General features: G+C 31.9%; 1 protein-coding gene and 1 long non-coding RNA gene across 3 annotated transcripts in view; one reads left to right on the top strand and one right to left on the bottom strand.

Moving 5' to 3' along the window:
• INPP5E (Inositol-3-phosphate synthase) overlaps nucleotides 1-19,104 on the bottom strand; it is a 28,004-nt gene extending 8,900 nt beyond the window's left edge. Inside the window, exons 1-6 of the mRNA XM_014420871.2 lie at nucleotides 17,599-19,104; nucleotides 16,838-16,955; nucleotides 8,595-8,817; nucleotides 8,107-8,325; nucleotides 5,187-5,351; nucleotides 1,763-2,018 (exon numbers count right to left, since the gene is read on the bottom strand). Coding sequence (XP_014276357.1) covers nucleotides 1,763-2,018; nucleotides 5,187-5,351; nucleotides 8,107-8,325; nucleotides 8,595-8,817; nucleotides 16,838-16,955; nucleotides 17,599-18,416 — 1,799 coding nt within the window. The 5' untranslated portion in view covers nucleotides 18,417-19,104. The remainder of the gene's footprint in view (nucleotides 1-1,762; nucleotides 2,019-5,186; nucleotides 5,352-8,106; nucleotides 8,326-8,594; nucleotides 8,818-16,837; nucleotides 16,956-17,598) is intronic.
• Nucleotides 16,419-24,711, top strand: LOC106680880 (uncharacterized). Of its 2 annotated transcripts, XR_001343155.2 has the most exons (3): nucleotides 16,419-16,809; nucleotides 23,306-23,434; nucleotides 24,235-24,711. It is a non-coding gene; the product is annotated as an uncharacterized lncRNA (long non-coding RNA). The 2 variants fall into 2 exon arrangements; XR_010843574.1 differs by lacking the exon at nucleotides 16,419-16,809 and having other exon boundaries at nucleotides 22,523-23,434.
• The last annotated feature ends 40 nt before the right edge of the window (nucleotides 24,712-24,751 follow it).

Here is a 24,751-nt window from a genome sequence, read left to right on the forward strand (position 1 = left end):
ATGTTCTATCTCCAATTTACGAACTACAAGAAAGGAGGTTCTAATTTCAGTGTGAGTTTCTTTTTTGTACATTTGGTAACTTAGAGTAGAAAGCTAAGTTTGATCAGCAAATGATGGTTATGTAGTTGGTTCAGTTCAAATTTGAACTTTGGGAAGGTAAACAAGATCGTGAAAAAAAACATTTTGATATTTGATAAAAGTATTTTGATACTGCTAAACCAGTTAAACATCAAATGTTGAATGTTTGTAGATCGATTTTCAGGGGAAAAAATCACTCTATCACCACAACTTTGAACTTGAAGTAATGTTGTAGTATTTTTTTTTGTTTCATCATAAAATTAATTATATCACTAAATTAATTAATAGCAGGTCAAGTCATAATTAAATTAAAAGCAGATCCAGTCACCTCCTCCCTAATAAGAGTAACTTTGCCTACCCATCTTTTTTCAAGAAACATAGAAAGAAGTACTATAACAATTATAGATTTGCAAGAAGCAAGACAAAATCTAGCACAGCCCCCCTTCATCTCATTGATATTAAAAGTTGGTTAACATAGAACAAAACTTTTTAAATTTCTCAAATCTTATGAATTTACTAATTTTATAAACAGCAATTTACAACTTATAAATATTTGATTCTTTAAAGATAAAGTGTATTTTCTAAGACATTTAAACAGATCACTATTCAAATAAACATGATATATAACACTATCAAAATAAAATTTGTAACAACAATGAACAACTTCAAACAAGAATTTTATATGCATTGAGGAAATGATGAACCTGAAACCAGCATCACTCCTAATTTGTGAAAAACACAACCATAATTAGAATCCATTCCAAGTTAAATTTGCAAGTTAAAACCCTCTTTCTATATATATCATATACGTTGAAATTCATTAAGTTGATTAATGCACATTCAATATAGTTACTAGCTCCAACATTATTTTTATTGAACATAAAAGGGATTAAAAACAGGGATTACAAACACGTACTTACAAAAATGACAAAATACTAATATGATACATATTAGACAGGTATTTAATAAGATTTTGTTGCTTAAATCAAATTTATAAAAAATATGTCAGAAATAAACTATATGTATATTTGAAGATTTTCTTAGGCACTGAGGGTTTAATTAAGTTCCAACCTTATTATCTTACGATCAAAAAACATTATACATTCCCATTATAAAATTTTAAGTATGTATATATGAAGGATTCGGTTTTAAACATGTTTACAGAAAAAAATGAAAACTTTTACAATGTTTCAACGTTTGCTAATTACAAAGTTTTATCTAAAACCTGGAATCACTTACCATAATTTAATAACAACATTATTCCTTTAAAAATACAAATTTTCTAAAAATTCTTTCAAAAATCTATGAAATTAGCCCTAAAACTTTAATTCACAATGAATGTCAGATACCATGTTTTACAACTGAGTGCCTCATATTTTACACATAAGGAATATATACACCTACGAAATTAAAAATAAGTGCATCAGCATTAAAAATTATGATAAACAAAACCTAAATATGAAAAAAAGAAATGCCGGTCAGAACAAAGATTGCTCTCACTGCCTTACATTGCCTCACTGAAAAGGCTAAGCAGTGCATATCTGTTTCTATTAGACTAACTCTCTTTTGAGAAATTTGTATCATTATTTTAGCAGCTCTAATTAGCTATTCCACAATTTATAAAAATTTAAGAAAGATATTTATGTTTAAACAAATAAAAAATATATTAAAAAATGAAACTTACGTATCGATCCCAGGTCGAATGGAGACTTTATATAAACCCCAAACAGGTTTATGATCTGATGTACTCACTGACTGCACCGAGCTGTACGCTAAGCATTCAATTCCTTCATCCTTTCTTCGAGATTTATACAATATTCTGTCGGTATAAGATGGTGTTCGCTGTTTGCTTGAAGTATCATATATTTGGGTTCCAGGATCATATTTATAGGAAGGTGGAAATGTAAGTGGACCTTCTTCAAACCCACGCAAAGCACAACCTGAAGAGATATTTTCATTTTAATTATTTTGTGAATATTTTCTTTACGCATAAAAAGGATACCTATGTAGCTTTATGAAAGCATAACATGAATTTTAAAAAGGGAACTAAACATTTATTAGAAAACATGGATAAACTTTGAAGGAAATGCAGAAAATTATAACAAAAATATGTATAGGAAGATGGTCAGGGTTGCGGTCAAAGGAGAAACAAAAATAGTTGTAAACTATTTTTGTTTATCCTTTGACAATCTTCCTATACATCAAATTTTACGTTCAACTATCAAATATATAGGTGAACATATAAATAACAAAAATAGTGAAGAAGATGGTCCAGGGTTGCTATTAAAAGAGAAACAAAAATTGTTAACAACTATTTACTTTCTAATGTTTTGCCCCACTATGAAGAGCTTCATCAGGGCTAAAAAGATACAAAAACAACTAAGAACATTTTGACATCGTAAGATAACAAGATACAAAAAGATAAATCAAGAAAATTATATACAAATAAAAGAAAAGAAGAAATAAAATATCATTAGTATAAAATAAACAATGATAAGAATACAAAAAAAACTATGTAAACTGTAAATTTAAAAATGTACAGGTGACAGAAAAGTAGATGTGAGAAAACAAAATTTAACACACTAAAAGATGGAAAATAAAATGAAAATTAATAATAATAATAATAAATGAGTAAAAGAACAAATCAAGACAGTTGAAGTTAAAAGCTTTGGCGACTATTATAGAATATCAGAAGTGTACATGAGTGGAGTGGGGAGGTGACCATTAATGGTTTTATTTCTATTTCAAATAGGTTGTGTAAACAAGAAAGATATATAAAAGTATGATGAAAAATGAAAAATAAGACAAGAGATATAAAAATATGATAATAATAACAACTGTAAGAATTCTCTAATTTAAGGAAAACTAAATACAAATTAAATGATAAAATACATAACCAATAGTACATACCTACAGAAAATAAAGCTAGGATAATAAAATGAATATAACAAAGGTACAACACAATAGTAAAAGAAGTAAATAAAAAGGTGTAAACCTAAAAATACAGAATAATTAGATAAACACCTGTTTTTGTATAGATCGTGACAATAATAATTTATCTACATTGATAATTGTAATAGCCAAGACTACATAAGTTAAATGAAAAAATGTTAAGTGAAATAAGTTAATTTAAACAAACTGAAGTAAAAGTTTACAATAAAACAGTAAATGGGTAAATTAACGAAAACAATGGATTTATAAATATAAGTGAATAAAATAAAGTATAAGAACAATAAAAATAAGTATAAGGTAAGATGTAAAAATGAAGTACATAAATATATTAAAAATAAGCAATAAAATATAGAAATAGGTATACAAAAAAAAAAAAAAAAAAATTAATAGTGATGAAAAGATAACAAAAAGGTGAAAAACAAAAGCATAATACAAATATTTGGTGATGATAATAAGATGAGCATAAAATTATTGAGTCTTAATTAAGTTTAATGTATGGCTTTAGGTATGAGAGATACAGTTTTTATCAATTTTGTGATTGACTGGTAGGAGTTTATAGTTCATTCTGAGATGAGCCTCTTTTGGTAGTTAGGAATTGTGGCTAAAATAGTGGTATGGTCAAAATCAAAACAGTGATTAAGCGTAAGAGCAAGTTCTAAAAGTTTTGAAGCGGCTGGGTTGTGAGAAGTTATGGATAATTTGTGTTGAGAGATACCTAATCTGAGGTGGTTCTTAGTTTTGCCTATACATATAGAATTACAGTTGGAGGAGGAACAAGCAATATGGTAGACAACGTTTGAGCAGTATTGGAGAGGAATAGAATCCTTAGTATTTGTAAAAATGTAAGATAGTTTATTTTGAGGTTTGAGTCCAAGGCTTAGTAAAGGTTGATTTTAAAAATTTCTGTATGTTGTCAGTGGGAGAGGGGACATATGGAGGGAATCTATAAATTGAGGGAGTGGGTGGTGGATGTTGAGAGTTTGGAGAAGGAGAAGTAGGTGTAGAACGGTTGATGTAAGAGTTTGTGTATAATGTAAGGTGGAATGTTGTTTGAAAGTAAGTAAGTCTTAATACGGTAAATATTGGTATTTTGGTATTGGGGATTCGATATGGAGAGGCATCGGTGTATGACATTTTTAGTAATATTGATGGGGATGAGTACTTATCAGTGGGGATGTTAGTGAAGAGGCTTTCAGCGTCAAATTAGTTAGAAGTTAGTGGAAATTTGGAGGGATATTAATTATTCTCGGAGTTGGAATGTTATGGATGTCGTAAGGGTTGTCAAGGCTGAGGAATTGAAGGGACAGAAGGAGGAATTGGCTACGTTTAGAAGATGGAGCATTAATATTGGATATGATGGGGCGAAGGGGGTTGCCAGGTTTGAAAATTTTGGAAGTCCGTGCAGTCAAGGAGGTAAAGAATTGTAAGAAATGAGTTTGTAGTAGGTAGGACGGTTAATTAATTGGTTTCAAAGAAGGTATTCAATGTGTTGATTAAATTTGTTCATAAGTATCTATGTGAGATCATGGGTGGAAAGTAGATAAGTGGATTGATCAGATAGGAGTTGAGTCATTTTTTCTCTTTTGACTGCAACCCTGACCATGTTCATCATGATTTGAAATTTTGCGGTCAATAATTTATAAATATATAATAACAAAGATGTTTTTCTTGAAATTTTAAGTAAATGTTTAGTTATTTTAATTAAAACTACTCTACACTATACACTTAATTCTCATCCATCTGCAAATATGCACTTGTAAATACCTATGTTTGATTCATTCAATGCTTTTTCAATAATTCACTCAAGATTTCAATAAATGCACATTGAACAAGATTATTTTGATATATTAATACAATTATTATTGATCAAATTTATAATATTTGCCTCATAATATGGCAAGAAGAAGTATAGAAAGAATGATAAAAATAATTTATGGCCCTTTAATACCATTTAATATTAATAACATCATTTCCCTCTCAGATAATTTCTTAATAACATCATTACAGTCATTCTATTTCCTCTATGGCTCATGCACTGTGAGGTTACAGAACAAATTTTATCAGCATCTATTACATTCCCACAAACAGAAATAATATAATTTTATTAAATAAAACTATAAACAAATAAAAAAAAAAAAAATACAATAACAACCAACCATTGAGAATCGACTGAGTGAGTTGATCTCCAGGAGTTAATTGTGCAGGCTGCAAAAGTGGAAAACTTCTGGAGGAAATCCATTCCATAACTTCCGATCTCGGACGACTCAATCGAAAATTTAGATCTCCACTCCATATTACATAATCAAACTTATCTGTGACATCTGTAATCAACAAGAAAATTAAATTTTTCCACTTTTTTTGTCAATTTATTAAACAAAAAACTGGTAATATATCGTCGGTTAATCTGTGATACCTTGTAACTCCAAAAACAAAATTTGTGCTTCATTCACAGTCATCTTGAAAGAATTCTCAGTCATTAAAACTAATATAGATATCTCATGAAACAATGGTCGAGACAAGATGACTCTAGAATGATGCATTGACCCTATTTTTTTCGAAGCCCAAAAAACAGGATCCTCCTTTTTCTGACATTTATCTATTTTCATTCAAGTCGAATTTCATTCTGCATTCGCAGTAACCTTGATCTCTTCAAGTCTAGTTTCTCCTTCTTTAATAACTTCAGGGACAGAATTTTATTTCAAATCATCTTCTAATAAGGAATTCATATTTTTCTATTTTACTTCATTTTAAAGAAGCTTCTTCAAATACACCACTCGACCTGATTATTTTATGGCAATCATTACACCAAATGCGATAGCCTTCATCATTATCATATCCAACCAAAATTTCTTTGATAGCTTTCTTATCCATCTTTTGCCATAGTTACAATGTGAATTTGAACATAACAAGTAGAACCAATGATCCTTGGACGTTTCAGAGTTTTCATGTATATCCACAATTCATAGGGTGACTTCTTAGGTAAACCAGACGAATTTGTTAAGTATGTAGGAGGACATATTCACTATTTCATGTATTCACTTCCCGTGAGCATGCATGATAGAACATATAGTCTCAATGAGTGTCCTGTTCTCCCTTTCAGAACAACCATTTTGCTCAGGAGTACAAGGCACTGTAAGCCTCTGTTTAGTGGCATATTCTTTAAGAATGTCTCATACTACCGTACTATCTAACTCCCCACCCTTGTCAATCAACAGTTCCTTCATAACGTGACCTGTAACTTGAACCTCAATAATGAACAGCTGAAGTTTTTCTAGAACCTCAGATTTTAGCTTCATGAAATAGACTTGGAGATACCTACTAAAATCATCTATGAATACTAAAAAATATCTATTTTCTGAAATAGAATTACCAAAAGGCTCACTTATATCTGTATGTTTAAGTTCTCCAGGAACATGTGCCTTAGGATGTGAGCCAAATTTCAACCGATGGGCTTTACCAAACATACAGCCCTCACAGAGTTTTCTCTCCAATGTATTAAAAACCTTTTTCAAACATATCTTTTATTCTGATGACCATATCGCTCATGTTATAGCTGCAGTAAATTTACTCGTAATACCAAATTGACTAAATTTTCTTTAGTAACACATGCCCTTACACAAAGCCTGTAAAGCTCCCCAAATTTTTGTCTCATCCCCCCATTTGTTTCAGATCCATATTTATTCTGAAAAAAAACAACATATATCTGGCTTTGAAAGAAATTCACTTTTAGAATTTTTATCTTGGGCTGCCAAGACAGAAAATAAATTCTAACATTTTCGGCACAAACAGAACATCACTTAATAAGATTTTTACCCATTTACCTTGAACCATGGATTCTATCATAATATTACCTTTCCCTACAGCTTCAATAAAACCAAACTTTGCAGAAGTGACAGTATGTGGGACAGAAAACTCCTCAAAGTTTAAAAAAAAAAACTCTGAATTTTAAACAGTTGAATGTGCCATGATCTACATACCAACTATCTCTATATATGTGCTGGTCATTGGTTGCAGAGATTAGCATAACAGTATAATAATTGAATTATCAGAATTACCACCACAGCCTTTAGGTGGGTTCCCATCAGGCGACCACTAAGAACACTTCAGTATAATGTGTCTAACCAAACCACAATAATGGCAGGAAATCTGCTTCTTTCTCTGATCCCTATTTCCTGGACTCCTTCCAACATACTTTCTTTAAATCTAGCTTAAACAAGGATAGGAATGCTTTGTGCACATGCACATTACTGTCATTTAAGCTCAATACAACAAATCAACCAGACTTGGTGAGTATCACGAAAGAAATGATTAAATAAATGTTATTTATTAACATAATGCATTAATATGGTATTTAAAACATATAATAATCCTATATTTCTAGAATCCTATACTACTAAAAGCATAATTTATAAATTGTAAATAATTTTTAATTAAAATTAAAAGCATAATTTATAAATTGTAAATAATTTTTAATCAAAATTAAAAGCATAATTTATAAATTGTGAATAATTTTTAATTTAGACTTATGAAATAAATTAAAACTTCTTACATATAAAATATATAAATTTTCTTTTATCATAAAAAATGACAGTGTTACCTTATTAATATTTATCAACTTTTTTAATATTTTTCATAAAATTCACTTTTAATTGTTCAATTTCCAATGCCTCTGTTCTATTCATGGTAACAGTTAACACTTTTTTATTTTATTTGACAAGAAAGGTAAAATATCACTACACTGTATAATCTTTTCTAAATTTGAGAATCCTTCCGTGATCTACCAGAATGAAGCATTGATTTTTAATTTTTAAATGATACAAGGTTTTTTTTCAGACTTAGGAGGTATCAAATCTTAAGCAGTGGAATGTAATTTAAATAAATTTCAATGTCAAAATTCAATCTATGTTTGAATTTTTAACTTTTTCCTTATGGTAGGATTAGGTATATACCAGTTAATAATGGCCAATTATTGATTAGCCTTTATTAGATCTCACTTTCTAGCATAAGTCTGCTGCGAGACCAAGATAGAATCCAACTATGGTGTGAGAATTCTAACCAGTAAAGTATTACACCTACCTGCAGAGGAATTCCGGATTGGTAGGCGACTAGGAAGTTCCAAAGCTTTAATTATCCTCTTTATATCCTGAAGCCTTTCTTTCACTCGTTCTTCATGAGCAGTTAGATGGCAGGTGATAAACAAAAAAGTTGATCCAAATAAATAAAACGAAACACCAACAGCACCTTTTGTTCTGAATGCAGTTCCAGGTCTAACACTGTAGGTTGCTTCATCTGCCACTAATGACCAACAATAAACTTGATTAACTTTTGATGAAGAGTAACCAATCATTAATTTAAAAACAGTTAAAATAGTATTAAAAAATCGATTTTCAGTCCATCTTTCATATCTGGGTCATTTTAGTACATATATTGATCAATAAATATGCTACATTAACATTGTGAGATTGAAAAATAAGATTATTCATCAAAATATGATATTATAACAATAAAAATTTACTCCAACAAGAAAAACAGTTACAAATTGTATATAAGATTTAAAAAATTACCAGAACAAAACCAAATAAGATCTCTGCGCAAAAAAACTGCTAAATGAATAGTTCCTAGAGCAGAAGAATGATATAGTACATGCGAAGGACCAAGGGTTTCCTGTAATGTAATTTCCCAAGAACCACGGTCTGGATAACTTTCCTGAGTTCCAATAACAACAATTTCAGGCACATGATCCATACAATCAGGTAACAATAGAGCATTTAACGCATTAGGAGGTGCCTGTAACAACAATAATTCATAAGTAAATTACTATTTAGGAAAAATTAGATCACCTTCATGTGGGAGTATTAAAAAGTGTCACTTTCATAATATAAACAAAGAATTGACATTCCCCAAGAATAAATATATAAAATAGCTACAGGTTAATCCTCATAAAGAGAATTTTATACACAATAAGACCAAAAATATAAACTGACTTTATAAAGAAAAATGTGAATAAACTTTCAGATTTGTTGGACACATAAAAACAATCAATTAGGTATTTTTAAAAGTTCAATAGAATATTTCCAACAAAAATAACAAGTTTATTCTAATAATATACACATAAATGGTCTATGTCTGTTGGTGAACAGCCTAGCTCATTAGGAAAAAGTCAAAATTACACATTTAAGGGGATATTTGTCTGGGATGCGATGGCAACTTGTTTGATAACATCGACTGACCAGAAGTGCAACTTTATAGAATCGATTTCTCACATTATTTATGATTGTCTCGAAAAAGACTCAATCGATTTTGATTGAAATCGGTAGGTCAACTTACAATTGAATGGTCAATGTCAGATTGGTCTAATCCTTATTGAAATGGTCTGACAGGGCTTAAATGCATATTTTTCAAAAACTATTCCAGTAAACTAGTCCACTCTAATTTTAGTTTATTTTAAAAAAATAAACAATTATTGTAAGCAATATTAAACCCTGTGTAAATAGAAAATATTAGAGAATTTTATGAATAACTTGAGAGGAAAAATAGCAGCATTCGACTCAAACACAAAAGCCGAGACTACCCACGCTTTGCAGTTCTATTGGGCAAGACGGTTTCAATCGGTAATGTCTTCCCAAGATTGCCTACAGTACCGCAGACAAATGAGGAGACAGAAAAAGAACAAGATCCTCCTCCACAGACAATTGATAAAGTCTGTCCAATCTGTGGGATAAATTTTAAGGGTGATAGAGGTCTTGGAACCCACATAGCGAAAAAGCATCCCAGGGAGGCAAACAAAAAAAAATTATTAAGCATGGTAAGAGATGATGAGGTCGGAGAGGGGGAGATAGACCAAATCAAAGTAGAAATGAGTAAATGGTCGGCTATCTTTCAGGATATTATGAAAGTTCAAAATTTCAACTCAGCGGATTTCGACAAGGCAGTGGGTGATTTCTTGAGTTTCCTCAAAGGTATTAACGCCAAGCTCCCGGGACCGCAGCACCCTGCCATAAATTCTATAAAATGAGGGAAAAAAAAAAACCGACATGGCCGACAAGGGCGAGGGGAAGGTGTCGAATCCGCAGAGAGCTAACAAGGCAGACAGAAACCGTCGGCATGAGCAGTACCACTATGAGCTAGCTCAATACGATTATTATAATAAAAGGAAAAATGTGGTACAGAGCATTATGAACACCGACGCTCCCAAGCAATGTCCATTAAAGATAGCCAACATGGAGAAACATTTCAGAAGCCTCTTTGAAAAAGAGAATCTCCGCAAATGTGCGGATTATGAGAAAGCTGGCCCGATCCCAAATTTGGTGTCCATAGATAGTCAGATCGTGAAGAGGGCTATCAAGTGGACATCGTTGGACTCATCACTGGGGCCGGATGGTGTGTTGGTCCGCACAATAAAATACTTCGAAGTAACACACATCATCAAGTATATTGCAGAGATCATGCTGAAGGTGGGATATGTACCGGAGCCTCTACGCCAAGGGCGCACAATATTGGTCTACAAGGGTAAGGGAGACCCAAAAAGTAGTTCCTCCTTGAGGCCAATAACGATATATTCGATTGTGCGCCGAATCATTGAAAAGGTTCTGGATATTGAACTGAGAAAACAGGTCACCTTTAGCAAAAGTCAAAGTGGCTTCATCAAGGGTCTGCCGGGAGCACATGTAAGCGCCGGAATCATCGACATGATCATAAAAGATGCCAAAAATAGGAAAAAAGATTGTGCGGTGGTTTTTCTAGACATTGTTCTGGACTCATTGGTCATGGACACATAGTGAGCTCGCTGGAGGCAAGAGGTATGTCATCCGACCTTACAAATGTGATTGTGGCTCTCCTAACCACAAATAAGATAAAGATCACTATTGGAACACACACGACTAGCCAGATCAGTGTCTTGCGGGGGATGCCTCAGGGAGGGCCCTTGTCGCCTTTGTTGTTCAACCTAGCAATCGATCATTTGTACCGCGAGCTCTGTGATTAGGAGTTTGCCAATAAGTTTGGATATGAACTGAAAAGTGACCAAGAGAGTGTGCTCCTCACAGGGTTTACGGACGATAAATGGTGTCCAGAGGCTGCTCAAGGAGATTAGTTTGGCAATTAATGCAAAGAAAAGTGAGGGTATCGTATTGGACAAAGGAGAGTCCAATATTGCGGTCAACAAAGCTCTCCCTTGAGAATACAGAGGTCATCCAAATGGCAAAAGCCGAGGACACCATCAAATATCTTGGATGTACATTCTCGGGAGAGCTAGTATTTGGAGAAGAAGTGGTGACAAAGTTAAATAATAACCTGGATAAGTTGGTGAGCTCATGCCTCCTCAAACCAGAACAAAAGATCAACGTTGTCAACCAATACTTGTTCCCGGGCCTTGTTTACCCTCTCCAGACTGCTCCCCTTACAAAGATACATCCTGCAGTATTGGAGGGCATTGATACCAATATCCACAGGAGTATCAAGGCCATCATTGGGCTCCCCGCTAACACCTCGTCGGCGATGCTGTATGCACCCAGGAGATATCGAGGACTGAGTCTGATCTGCTGTAATTGGAAAGCTCCACTACAGCATTGGTCCATTGCCCAGCGACTGCCGAATCTTCCTGATGCCCTATTCCAGTCTATATTCAGTTACGAAGCCGAAATCGCGGCATGTGCTGATAGACTTGGGGTGGATAGGGGCAACCAAAGTGTGAGAGCTCTACGACAGTCATTACGTGAGAAGGCTTTCGAAGAATGGGCCAGTTGCAGATGGCAGGGTATCAGTGTTCGCCATTTCAAAGAGACCCCGAAAGCAAATAGATATGTATGTGACAAGCAGGTAATCTCGGGGTCATAATGGGTGAGCGCCCTGAAACTTAATATCAACTACGCACCCCTGCGTGGAGTCCCAGGAGCCGGTGGACAGCAAGGAAAAGTTGGCTCCCTCTGTCGCAAATGCGGCAGAGTCTGAAACACCAGCTCATGTGCTGGCACCACAGGGTCAAAGAAGAATTGATGAAGTTCCTAGAAAGAAAAGACTTCACCTGCTTCGAGGAGGTCTATTGTATTGACACCGACGGATCCGTAAGATATGCCGATATTGTCGCGTTTACAAAAGTCAGAGACACGGCTCTTGTCTTGGATCCGACGGTAAGATTTGAAAGTAATGACCTCAAACAGGAAGGTGGAGAGGAAAGGGAAAAAAAGAAAATATATGAAAAATGTATTCCTTTCCTTAAGGAAAAATTCCAAGAGACCTTCGGAGAAAGAGAGTTCACCGTGAGAGGCCTCTGGTTTGGATCTCGCGGAACAATACCAGATAGAACAAGGAACTTCTTAGAAGGCATAGGTGTTAGCATCGGGGATATTGCGATCTTGGCGGAAAATATTATTTTGGACTCCCTAAGGATCATAAACCATCACCTGCAAGGGAATTAGCTCAGAGATTATTCTTTGTTTTATTTATTTATTTTAATATGTTGACCTCTCTATTTGTGTGTTTTAACGTATTTATTCATTAAATTATTTTATTTTATTAGTACTATTATTATTATTTTAAACTTGTTTATCCATTCAAGTGTTTCCTGTAACCGGCTTTTTATTATATTTTCCTTTGAATCTATGTTTTGGTCTTATTCTCGTAAAATGTATCTATTTGTTTGTTTTTGGTAAACTGATCTACTGCTGTGACTATGAATGATGGTCTGATCTCACATTGCCATCTAATATTGAATTTGTTTAGCAGGTCACTAAAGAGGATCTAGGAGGGTGAATTCCGGAGAGCGAATTTGTTGATCGGGTGAATTAAAAAAATTGTGAAATGGTGAAATTGGAGGAGCAGAAATGAGAAGGAAAAAAAGGAATGAATTGAAACATTTGTATTTGGTGTATAGACCAAAACTGATTGTAAAAGGAAACTGTAGGGAAAAAAAAATTGTTTAATATATCTCTTTATATCTTATTATACCATGTATGTGTAATTTATATACGTCCGATTACGGATTGATAAGTATGCTGTGTGAGATAGCAACCTGATGTATTTAGGCAGCTTAGATGAATAAAGTATTTCTCTCTCTCTATTATTCCCACCTCGAAAAACCCTGAAATTAACCTTTATAGTAACAGAGAAATAGAAAATTTGTATTCAAAATTTTCGCCTTCCTTGGTCTTAAGATTTTTTTTTTTTTTAAATAACACAAACAAGCATTAAATTTAACATGAGTCCAACTATCCACACAAAACCTGGAGAGGTAAGCGAAAGTTGTGTGATGCGCGCATTGCAGTAGTTTTTTAATAACTATTTTAATCAAACATGGAAGAATTATCTTTCCCAAAACAATGTTACCAAAAGCACTTAAACCTGTAAAAGTAACAAATTCAAACTAAAGAATCATGAAAACAAACAGCCTTAATATAAAAGATAACAATAAAAACCATTAGAAGCAGTTTGAAATAAAAAGATTTTAAATAAAAATTATGATACTCGATGAATTAAACATTCCTAAGATGTCCTCCAACTGTTGTATCGATTAACTTCCTACTTGATTTTTCTCATCTTATCCTCTATACATTCATCCACTGGTAGGTCCTTAATTATAATTAGGTCAATATCCATCATTTAAGTTTTAAATTATTTCTATCAATGGTTATAATATTTACTTTAAGAGCGAATCCATTTCACTTTAAGAATGGTCAATTGACTTATTAAAAAGGTATATTTCTCACTCAGAGACTAGTCAGGTCAAAAGCACAAACAACTGAAAAATTGGAAAACAAAAGTTTTTTCTCCAGTGTTAAAAACACTACCTTATAACTTAGATTGAATATAACTTATAAGATTAGATTGAATATTTTTAAAACTAATGTCACTATTTGGAAATAAATATATGTTCAAAACAAAACATTATAAACTCCTTTTTCTTTAATAAATCTCAGTTTGGTTAAATTGATTAATATTTAAATGTTATATGCACTTGTAGTTCACACATACAAAATGCTGTAATCACTTGTTTTCATTTGTCTTCCTCTTGCCATTACCTTGAGCAATTATTGATCTTTAAATTCAAACATTACAAAATATTTTAATAAGATAATTATCTCTGAGTAGTAAATAATTATAAACTTAAGATTATAATATAAATCTTTTAATTCTTAATCATCTAAAAACATTTCATTATGAAACAATATAATAATTAAAGCTTCCTTTTTATACTAAATCATAACATTTATTGGAACAACAATTTAATTTTATATAATAAAATTTACTATTTTTATTTTTATTTCTATACCAATGTCTAAATTTTGTTCATAGCAACAATTCACATTATAAATTTATTTCCTCCATCACCTCATATATAAATAAATATCTCCATAAAACATGTAAACACACTTACGCACACACACACACACTTATATTATATATATATATATATTTATCTTGGTTTAATGTTTTTTTCCATTAAAAATAAAACAAATCTACTTTTGCAGCCTACCTGAGCTTATAACTTATAACAACATTATATAGGCTATATTTCATTTAGTACCATCAGGTTAAATAATCATTTTACAACATCACTTTACTGAAAATAGATTGTTTATGTAGTGATGTGTAGTAAACAATGTGTGGTATACAATGTTTAAAATAAAGAAAGGAAGACAACAATAAAAAGAGAGAGTTAGACAGAAGATACAGAATACATATAGGTAAATACTGAGATTTTTTTTTTTTAAAGAATTGACAAAATGATGTGTGGGCTTAAAAATATTGTGATGTAGGAATCCTAGTGAGTTTAGAATAACTGCTTCCACCATTCTCTGTAAGTGGTTCTCCAAAATATTCTTATTGCAGAATCTACTATTAGTGCTACATTTTCAGTTGTGTCAAATGCAAGACTATCGACAAACCTTATTTTTTTATTAACAGTTTTTTGTCTCTCTAATCGGCAAAAAAACAATTTTTTTTTTTTAAACGTCGGCATAAAATAAATAAATATTGTTTTGTTTATTTATGTTGTTCTTTGCTGACCGCACCCCCTGACAAACTTCTCCAATCATTAAGCAATTTGTTTTTATTATCCAGAATATTACAGATGTAGATGGAAACAAGTTCAGCAAAATGGGCTACTGATCTTTTCAGTTAAAATTCCTTTACAATATTGGTTTCTGAATTTTTACATTTATTCTATATAACATTTGCCATCTAGATGAAAGAGGAAGTCATTAATCTGAAATAAAACTATAGTTAACCCTGTCCACAAAAAGAGGGACAGAATGAAAGGTAACAACTAATGAGGTATCTACTCATTACTGTCTTTAGACGAGATGTTCTCTAATATTATCTTTAAACAGATATTCTGCTATACAGAGAAAAATCTAGGCTCATACCAATGTGGCTTCAGGAAGAGAAAAAAGGATCTTCAACCTTTACACTTATGGAAAGAGGAAATCAGTACAATATAAATAGATTTTGATTAGGTATCAAATCAATAGACCTTATGACATCTTACAACAGGTTTAATAGAGAAGAGTAGTTACAAAGCCTAAGATAACTTCGGAATATCTGTTCAATTCTTTAGGCTCACTGAGGTAAAAACAATGAATAATGTGAAAAATTGTCTCACCTCATTATGAAGTGGAAGTTTATTATACAAAATAAATATTAGAAGTTAATACAAGGTCTGCACAACTACATATACCATCAAGTCTTTAGTGCTTTATTCCATGTCAACTTGTATTAATCCATGTTCTGATGTGGATGTCAAACCCTCAACAATACATAAAATATATACAAAATTAGGTATCATTACATAACTCTACATCTCCATAGCAACAAATATAAATAACTATCCTTTGCCAATCTTAATATTAACTATAAATGAAATGCAATTGTAAAACTTTTGTTGTTTCAATGCAATTTTCCAAGATGACCTTAAAAAAAATCAGAGAAAGTAAAAAACTTATTTTACTATTGATGTCAGTCAACTCTATAAACTTTTTGATACACTTGGCTAGCTATTTTTTGGATTCAATTTATGATGTGATAGGCGTGACTCTATCCTTGCAGAGCACTTATGAAGTAGTACCCAAAAACAAACTGATTTTCAGATAACTAGTTATTAGTTAAATAACATTGAAGCAATATTGATTTATTTTGAACAGCACTTCAAAAAGTTATTTACAAATATATCACAAATGACCTGGACTTTTAAATAAATTAAAATTAAATTTACTAATGAAAATTATAATTTTTATTATATTAATACAAAGAAAATATGCTTTAAAAATTAATCAAAAAGAGATGCTTTAAAAAACCAAACATTTAAAATTATATCAATCACTTGTTTGCAGGTGAAATAAAAACTGTTTGAAAATAATGCAATATATACATTAATTAAAATTAAAACAAAAAAAGAGGAAATATTTTATTTAAGTAATAATTAAACTTTATTCATTCAATAGAAACTCATGCAATCTACACAAAAATTCAGAACAAGCTCTGTTAAACAAAATTACAAATATTCCTGGGTTTTCATACAAAATAATAATAAAAATGAATAAGCAGCTGCACATCATCAAATATTTTAGTGTCTCGTGAATTATAAAGAGATAATGTTTACATTTAAAAAAAAAAAAAAAAAAGAAAGCAGAATAACTAAAGATATGCTTTAATAATCAAAATTATATAACAAACTAAAATAGTTGAAAGGAAGAAGTGTGCACAACAAATTGTGAAATGTGAAAAGGACATGCCTATTTTAAGCATTGAACAAGTATAAGAAAAGTTACATTATGGGCAGCAGGGGTAAGTAGGAACATCATTATAAACTAACCTGACCATTCATATTCCAAGTGGCAACGTATATTCTAACTTCTCTTTGTGGTAACACACGTTCTAATTCAACTTTCCCAAGGAGGGAGTTTGCGGCTATGCGACCACATAGATAATTCCTAAACAAACATTTTCTGTCCATCTAATACATACAATTATATTATCTTGTTTAGACTACAGTAACAATCATGTATATTAAATTATTATTTTTTTTTTTTAATTTTATAACTGTAAATAGGTAATCAAACCTCTCAGCTTCCATTGCCATCACACTTAAAATAAAACTTGAAGACAACAATAAAACTATTATAATAACAGAGATATTTAAACAAAGTTGAGATGAAACATGACTAAACCACTTCAACAATGAATGATAAATGGATAAGATAAAGGCTACAGAGGAACTAATATAAATTCAACAACTGAATGCTTTTTAAAATACTGTTATAGAAGAATATCAAATTTTAAAATTTCAAGTCTATATGATACTATTTCACAAAAGACTTGGTAGGCTTAATTTATTTTAAAAAACAAAAAAAAAACTGTCATTCATTAACTCAAAAATAAAAAACCATAAACTAAAACAAAAAAATAAACTAATTGAAAAGAAGAGCAGATAAAACATACCTAATTTCAAACATGAAAGGCTATGTACACAGCTTGTCCGTAATAAAAAATAATAATAAAAAATCTGAAACCCTTAATCAAATGTTGAGAATATATTACACCCAAATCTAAGCTTTAAAAAAATATATTGCTTACCTCTCTCTAGCTTTATTAGCAGGAATAAGATGTAGAACTTGAGCAGCAAGTAGGGACTGCCGAGCAAGACTATCAGTAGAAGCTGTAGCTTCACCTTCATGTCTACTAAGGACAACAACAGATGAGGGTCTACTCCTCCTCTTCCTTCCTTCTGGTTGACTTCTTGTTGAGGTTGGCGAAGAACCAGTAGAGGAAACTGCAATGTTATCCACTGATCTTCTGGAAAGCATCCACCTCCGATTATTGAGTTGTAAAGTTGGAGAACTTTCCGGGGATTTACTATCAATTTTTTCAGTATTTTTTTCTGCTGAACTAAATAGACTTCGGCTTAAACTAAAAGATCTCTTGTGGTCTTTTTTCTTCGTTTTACAGCTTTCTTTTACAGTGATATTTGTTTCTGAATTTGGCTTAACCAAAAAAGGGAGCTCCTCCGGAGGTATATCATCTGAAATCTCCTTTAATTTAGAACCACCAACCCTATCTAACAAACAATGTTCATTTGGTGAATTCTGATCTTTTGTTTTAGACAGGTGTATAGGTGTTTGAGAACTTTCTGTCAGGGCGCAGCATAAAGAAACATTAGTGTTTGTTGTTAATTCTGATGGTTGAACTTGGTTAGAATTGTCACAGGGATCTGATTGTGCCAAATTCCCTTTAAGATCTACATTGTTAATGTTGTCAAGACTAGATGATATTACTTCTATACTCCCATTAACAGAAGTAGAAAGACATCTGAAACGCTTTTTCTTACCTAATAATTGAGCAAGGCTCGAAACCTTTTTCCGACATTTAGAGGATGAATTTAAAGGAGAAGCCATTATTCAAAATCCAAATAATCAATCAGAATATTTGAAGTTAAAAATTACACTACAAACACCTACCTACATCAATCAAACATTAAGTATTATTCATCTATTATCATACAAACTAAATTGTAATTGTTTTAAGTGGGAATGGTAAGAAAAAAATGACACCAAACATTGGGCCATTATTTGGTTACTAAAAAGTCAACATTAACTTCCTGAATAAACAAGAAACTTGTCTTAATATAACCTCACTAAAGGTACATACATACATAACCTGTTACTTAAATAAGCCATTGACTTAAGGGATTACTATAATTTAATTAATAAATCAATCATTGCATAAGCTTAATTTGCTTGGCACATAGATTCTGATAGGGAAGAATTAATATTATAATTTAAATGGACAAAATTATCAACAGAAATTAGAAACATTCTATAGCAATCTGTGGGACAGACCCCTAACCATGCAACTCCCCCCTCCTACATCTCTATAAATTGCAAATCGCTGTGTCCATTGCAACTAATGATAATAAAACGCCAATGTTTCCAAAAAAATCGGCCGCACTATATTAAAATGTCTTCTAAAAATGAAGGATTCACCATTTTGTTTGGAATTCCATTTTCAGTCATTGTCACTGAGCATTTTACTCAATTTCACCATAATTGGCCTTTCATTAAAACTGAATAGCTAGAGAATCATTAACCATACAAAAATAAGTAGAAGTAGTAAGCCTAAGTTCTAAAAAACACAATTTAAATAAATTTTTACAAGTCGTTCACAAAAGGTTGGTAATTCTAGTACAGTAGTGATCAAACGGCCAGCAATATTGAAAAATTTTGCAAATAAATAAATGCAAATAGGTAAAACAATTAATGTTCTTTTAAAAGCACCCGTCGTCACATTTTAAAATATTTCATGTGGATCCCTAAAAAATGCATTTATTGGCCCCAAAATGGTTGTGGCGTCTATTATATGCTTCTGATCAGTTTCCACATTATCTAGTTAGTTATTCCAGTAAAACCAGCTTAAAATTTGGCTGTCCCAAGAATAAACACTGCACTAACTTCAGTCAACGGGTTCTTATGTAAACATATTGGTTAAAAGTTTACCACACCCTGGAGGTGCGTAAGTCTAAAGGTTCCTTTAGGCAATCGGACCACATCTGATAAATCGTTAAGTAAATAAAAGTGGGCGAAGGAGCTCCAATTAGACGAACGGATTTTCCATCACCGTTTTCGTCGCTTCGCCTGTATATTTGTAGCGACGCTTTCGATCAGGGACCGTCCGTTCTAACACCGTTAGCGCTTTCCACCAAGACGAAGAGCTTCAGTTCGTTTCATCTTGCAGCACTGCCTATGTTTTCTCTGGTCAGATATTGTGTTAATTTATTCAATAAAATGTACATAATTTTATAAATAAGCTGGGATTAGTATTATAAATGTAAATATGTCGATTTAATAAATAAAGTTTACCAAAAAGAATATACTGAATCACAAAAAAGTAAGTTATTACAGGCGATGCCTCTCACCGACCTTTGTATTGTTGGTAGAATGAATACCCCACCGATGGTACAGTAACAGTAACCTCTTGAGATCACCGTACCATAACTCATTTCTTCTCTTGCATCCCCTTCCCCTCCCCTACTATTTTTCGACTTCTGTTATTACCATTTACTAATTATCTTTCGTCTTTACTTACTATTTGTTTTTATTTGTCCTTCTTTTGTTCAAACATCACGCGGAGGCCTCACCTTCAAATAAGTTAGCACTATTCTCACATCAAACCTCAGTTAAGTATTCATTGTATTCTTTCAAGTACCAACGGTAGAAAAAGGTTGTATCTAATTTGATTTATTTAACATATATGTAATGCAATTTACTGTTTCATATTTTAGAGGGATCCGAAAAAAATTAATGGTACCTACTTGGGACAGTAAATAAGATATTCAGTATATTCTTCCAACCTTTTTTATTTATATGAAGAGTCTTATTTCACGCTTGTTCCTCACTGGTCTCCTCTTCCCTCTACCTTTCGTTGGACCCGGCGGCTAGCTAGTCTCTGAGCTTGCGTCCCTCCTTCGTATCTACAGGAATAGTACCCGGTAGGGCGAGATTACCATCCTTAGAGAAACTATGGCTGTCACCCCGAAAGTCTCATCCTAGCTATTCACTTCCTAATCAACTACCTTACTCATGAATGAACCCGCATTGTTGAGACCTTCTGGTCAAGAGTGCCTAACATAATTAATTGGAGTCAGATTTAACACAACAACCTCGACATCTTGTTTACCACCACTTTACATGATACTTTCTCCTCGGATCCTACTCTCTGTAATTCATCTGATCCGAGGAGAAGTGTCAAGCGATGTTCCAGACCAATTGTAAGCAAAGTTGCTTAAGTTTTTAAAGTAAACTATGTCAGTAAAAAGTAACGTCAAGTTTGTTGACGTGGTAATATGGCTTAAACCCCACTTAAAATTATAATTTTTATGTGGAACAATCAAAACTTACTAAAACTTAAAAATGGTATTACTCAAAGTTAAAATTAGAGGATCATTTTTCCTATGAGGAAATAACTGATCATTGTGTTAATATTTTTCTTTGAGAAATTAGATATCATCCAGTGATATTTATTTATAATTTCAAATAACTCTCAATTAAAAAATATTGATATATCAATTCAATCCTTGTCCTATTACTAATACATACAATTTGTTTAGATATCGGTCTCATCCGTCTATTTTCGGCAACATTGAGCATTCCATCTAAGGCCAGTGGCTAAATAACTAACAATGACTCGGCGGTGGTAATAGGAAATGTTCGAAAAAAAGACCAATCATACGAGGTTACCCCAACTTTGGAGGGAAAAGTCTCCCATCAGGGAAGTTCATGAAACCAAAGTGATAACTGTGAACGAAAAACACTGCCTAAGCTCGATAAAACCTTTTTTACCATTTAACATTCGTCACTGTTCAGCTTTCAAGGAAAAAAAGTAATTTAAGGGTCTCATTACCATGCCATAATCGTTCTTTTGAAATTTTAATTTTATGTTGGTGTAATTTCATGATTTTAACTCCAATTAAAGGCGATTTAAAGTTTGTCCTTGGTTTTGATTATTCATATAACCAGGATAAGCAAGTTCTTACTTACACTTCAAACTTTCATTATAGCGCATCAGTCATTCTCATTGATCCTAGGGTTATATATAGGCTTGATCTTAGTTTAGTGGTTCCCAACCAGAGTTTCGCGAAATAATTGAGGATGAGTCATTCCACGGCAACTAAACAAAGTAGTGAATCTTAATATCTCAAATTTTCTTCAATTTATCACAGGTTTTATATTAGTATCCTAACCTTTCTTAGCTTTTTCTAAGAATATCAATAAAGCATTTGACATTCTATTTGTATCAAATTATAGTGAAGGTTTTCTACCATAAAACCTACTTTCACCAAAAGGGTTCCGCCATTTTCCTACTATTATGAAACAAAAAGAATATACTGATTCACAATAAGTAATTTTTTACAGGCCGTGCCTCTCACCGACCTTTGCATTCTTAATCGATCAATTACCCCAGAGCTATCAGTGTATTGTACCTGCTGGGAAGTTGTAAATATACATATTTAAATTAATCTATTTTTTTGACGTATTTGATGTGTTTTATTTCACGCTAGTTCCTGTTGGTCACCTCCTCTGTCCTACATCTTTCATTATTATCGTAAGGATCTACGGCTTGTACCTGTGAGGACTTACATTTTCTTTCATGACTGCAGAATGAAGATTCCTTCCGGCAAGAACCTACAGCTCGTACCCGTCCGGACTTGCATGCCCCTTAGTGATTGCAGGTTCGAAGCTTGCAGAGGGAAGTTTCCATCCTTCAAAGACTTACGTTTCATACCCATAATATTCAAACTGTCCATTCATCTGCTAACCAGTATGAACACGCATTGTCGAGGCCTTCTGGTATAGAGTACCTCACATATTCAATTGGAGTCAGAACTAGCTAACACAATCCTCTCAACAGTGGATTGAATTTGATGCTTCGCACAGTACATAGAAATGAATTTTAATCGGCTTGATTAATCAGCTGTCTGATTCCCAAGATCATGACGGAAAAGTAAAATGTAAGTTTAGTATCATGAAGGTATAGCGTTTTACCTCTTTGGATACTATAAATGAAACCTGAAAGATTAATGCCTTGCCGTGCGTTAATCTTATCTTGGTTATCGTTATTGTTATTCTATGACTCCAGATTCTTATAAAATTCATTATGATTTGAACTAAGAGCCCGAAATACCAGGAGTAAGTTAAGTATAAACATCTATCTTCTTGTTGTTAAACATGAGTCAATGGGAACAGAGGCAGAGAGAGGCCCTTTTGGAGGGCAGAGAAGCTTTAGAAAGAACTTCTCAAAGTTTAATGAGATCAGAAAGAGTAGCTATTGAAACAGAAAATATCGGAACCTCAGTGATTAATGAACTTGGTCAGCAAAGGGAAACTTTGATAAGAGCTTCAGACAGACTAAATGATATTGACCAGTCTATATCCCAATCAAGACAAATACTTAACTTCATGAAAAGGGGTGTCCTGACCAACAAATTGATTTTAGTTTTAATAATTATATGTGAAATAGGCATTCTTATGTGTCTGGTTTATTTAAGATTTTTTAAATAAGTAAAGCAAGAAGTTTTGTACATAATTGATGAAATTTATTATTTTTTACTAAATATTATTTGTACCTATATTATGAAAGTATTTAAAATTTTACTGAAACATGATTATATGGATGGAGCTTTATATTCTATTCAAACCATATCTAGTGTTTACCAGTTCTCTATTATATTTAATGATCAATAGAATTGTAAAGTTTTCATATTAATCTGTTTTTGTTATTGTCCCCATAGATTCCTGCATGGAATGAACTGTCATATTTTTTATTCTTATCCGATCTGATTAAAAGAAATATTATTTATATTGAAATTAACTAAATAATAATTCTATATTCATTGATTACTGAATGATCTGTAATCCAGGTAATGTTTTATCATTATTGAGATAACAAATATTTTGTATAATTTAATAGTAGTTTATTTTCATTTAAATATTTTATAATATAATAATTTATTTTTGCATTTATATTAAGGGTTAATTGAATATTACTGTAGTATAAACTTACAACTTATATAATTATTACATAAAATAATTAATAATAATTAGACATTATTATGCCAACGTATGTAATGATGCTCTTGGAGTAACAAGAGAATAATTTTAAATAACCATACTGTGGTAAAAAATCAGCTTCAGTGTTAGGATATCCTAATGACTATTTATCAAGGGAGGTCTGCCTGTCTCCGTACAGAACCTACACTGTGGTACTGAGTCATCTCAAACCATAACTTTAAATGCCTAAAATATCTTTTTAAACCAAGACCTGTCGTGTAAAAACTTCAGATTGAATAAAAGGGTGATACTTAAGAATTTGATTTTCAAAATATCTATGTTTCTAATAAATATTATGCATTGTTATATTTTTTGTTTTTGTTTTTTTCCTTAAGAAAAAGCATGAACATGAATGCACATAATTACATCAAATCATATTTCTTATAGATTTATAATTCAGCTATTAAAAGATTAAAGCTAGTAACTGAGTAATAGAAGTTATGACATACTCTACAGTCACTATTGCTTTACAATCCAAATTACTTTAAATATAATGGTGCCAAGAAGTTTGTTTTTAGTACATATTTTTCCTATTAATATTTAAAACAAACATTCTGTCATGCATCTATCAAAGAAAACTGCACCTTATTTCACCTTTTACCTCTTACAGGTGAATCTGCTTCATGGCTTGTATCCCTGCTGCATATTTTGTGTAATTACCATAAACATTAGAATATTTCTTAATTGGTGAGTGAACATAAACTGTGTTTTAAGAACTTTAAGTCCACATCTGCTTTGGAAGAGTTTGTATGGAAACTTGGGATTTTTCATAATTATGAATTGGCCACTCTATGTCCTGTTTAATGAAATACAGTTCCATTCTTTATCAGAAATTGTGGATAGTGATGAAACATTCAAAGACAAATTGGACTAAGTACAATATAAAAAAAAAAATAGCAACCTAAATGTATGTATTAAGTGGATTTGAAGAAAGAAAAAACCTACTTTATGTGAATGAAGAAGTAAAGCAATATAAAAATAAAATACTAGAGGCATAAATGACTACTGTTTTTAAGAACAAAAAAAAAAATGGATATTGTGATTTACATTTAAAATTTGACATTAAAAAACTTTGCTAAATATTTAATGATGAGATTAGCTATTAGATAATTTCATGGTAAAAATAT

Source organism: Halyomorpha halys, unplaced genomic scaffold, assembly GCF_000696795.3.
Source record: "Halyomorpha halys isolate HHAL.00 unplaced genomic scaffold, Hhal_1.1 Scaffold297.1, whole genome shotgun sequence".
NCBI lineage: Eukaryota > Metazoa > Arthropoda > Insecta > Hemiptera > Pentatomidae > Halyomorpha > Halyomorpha halys.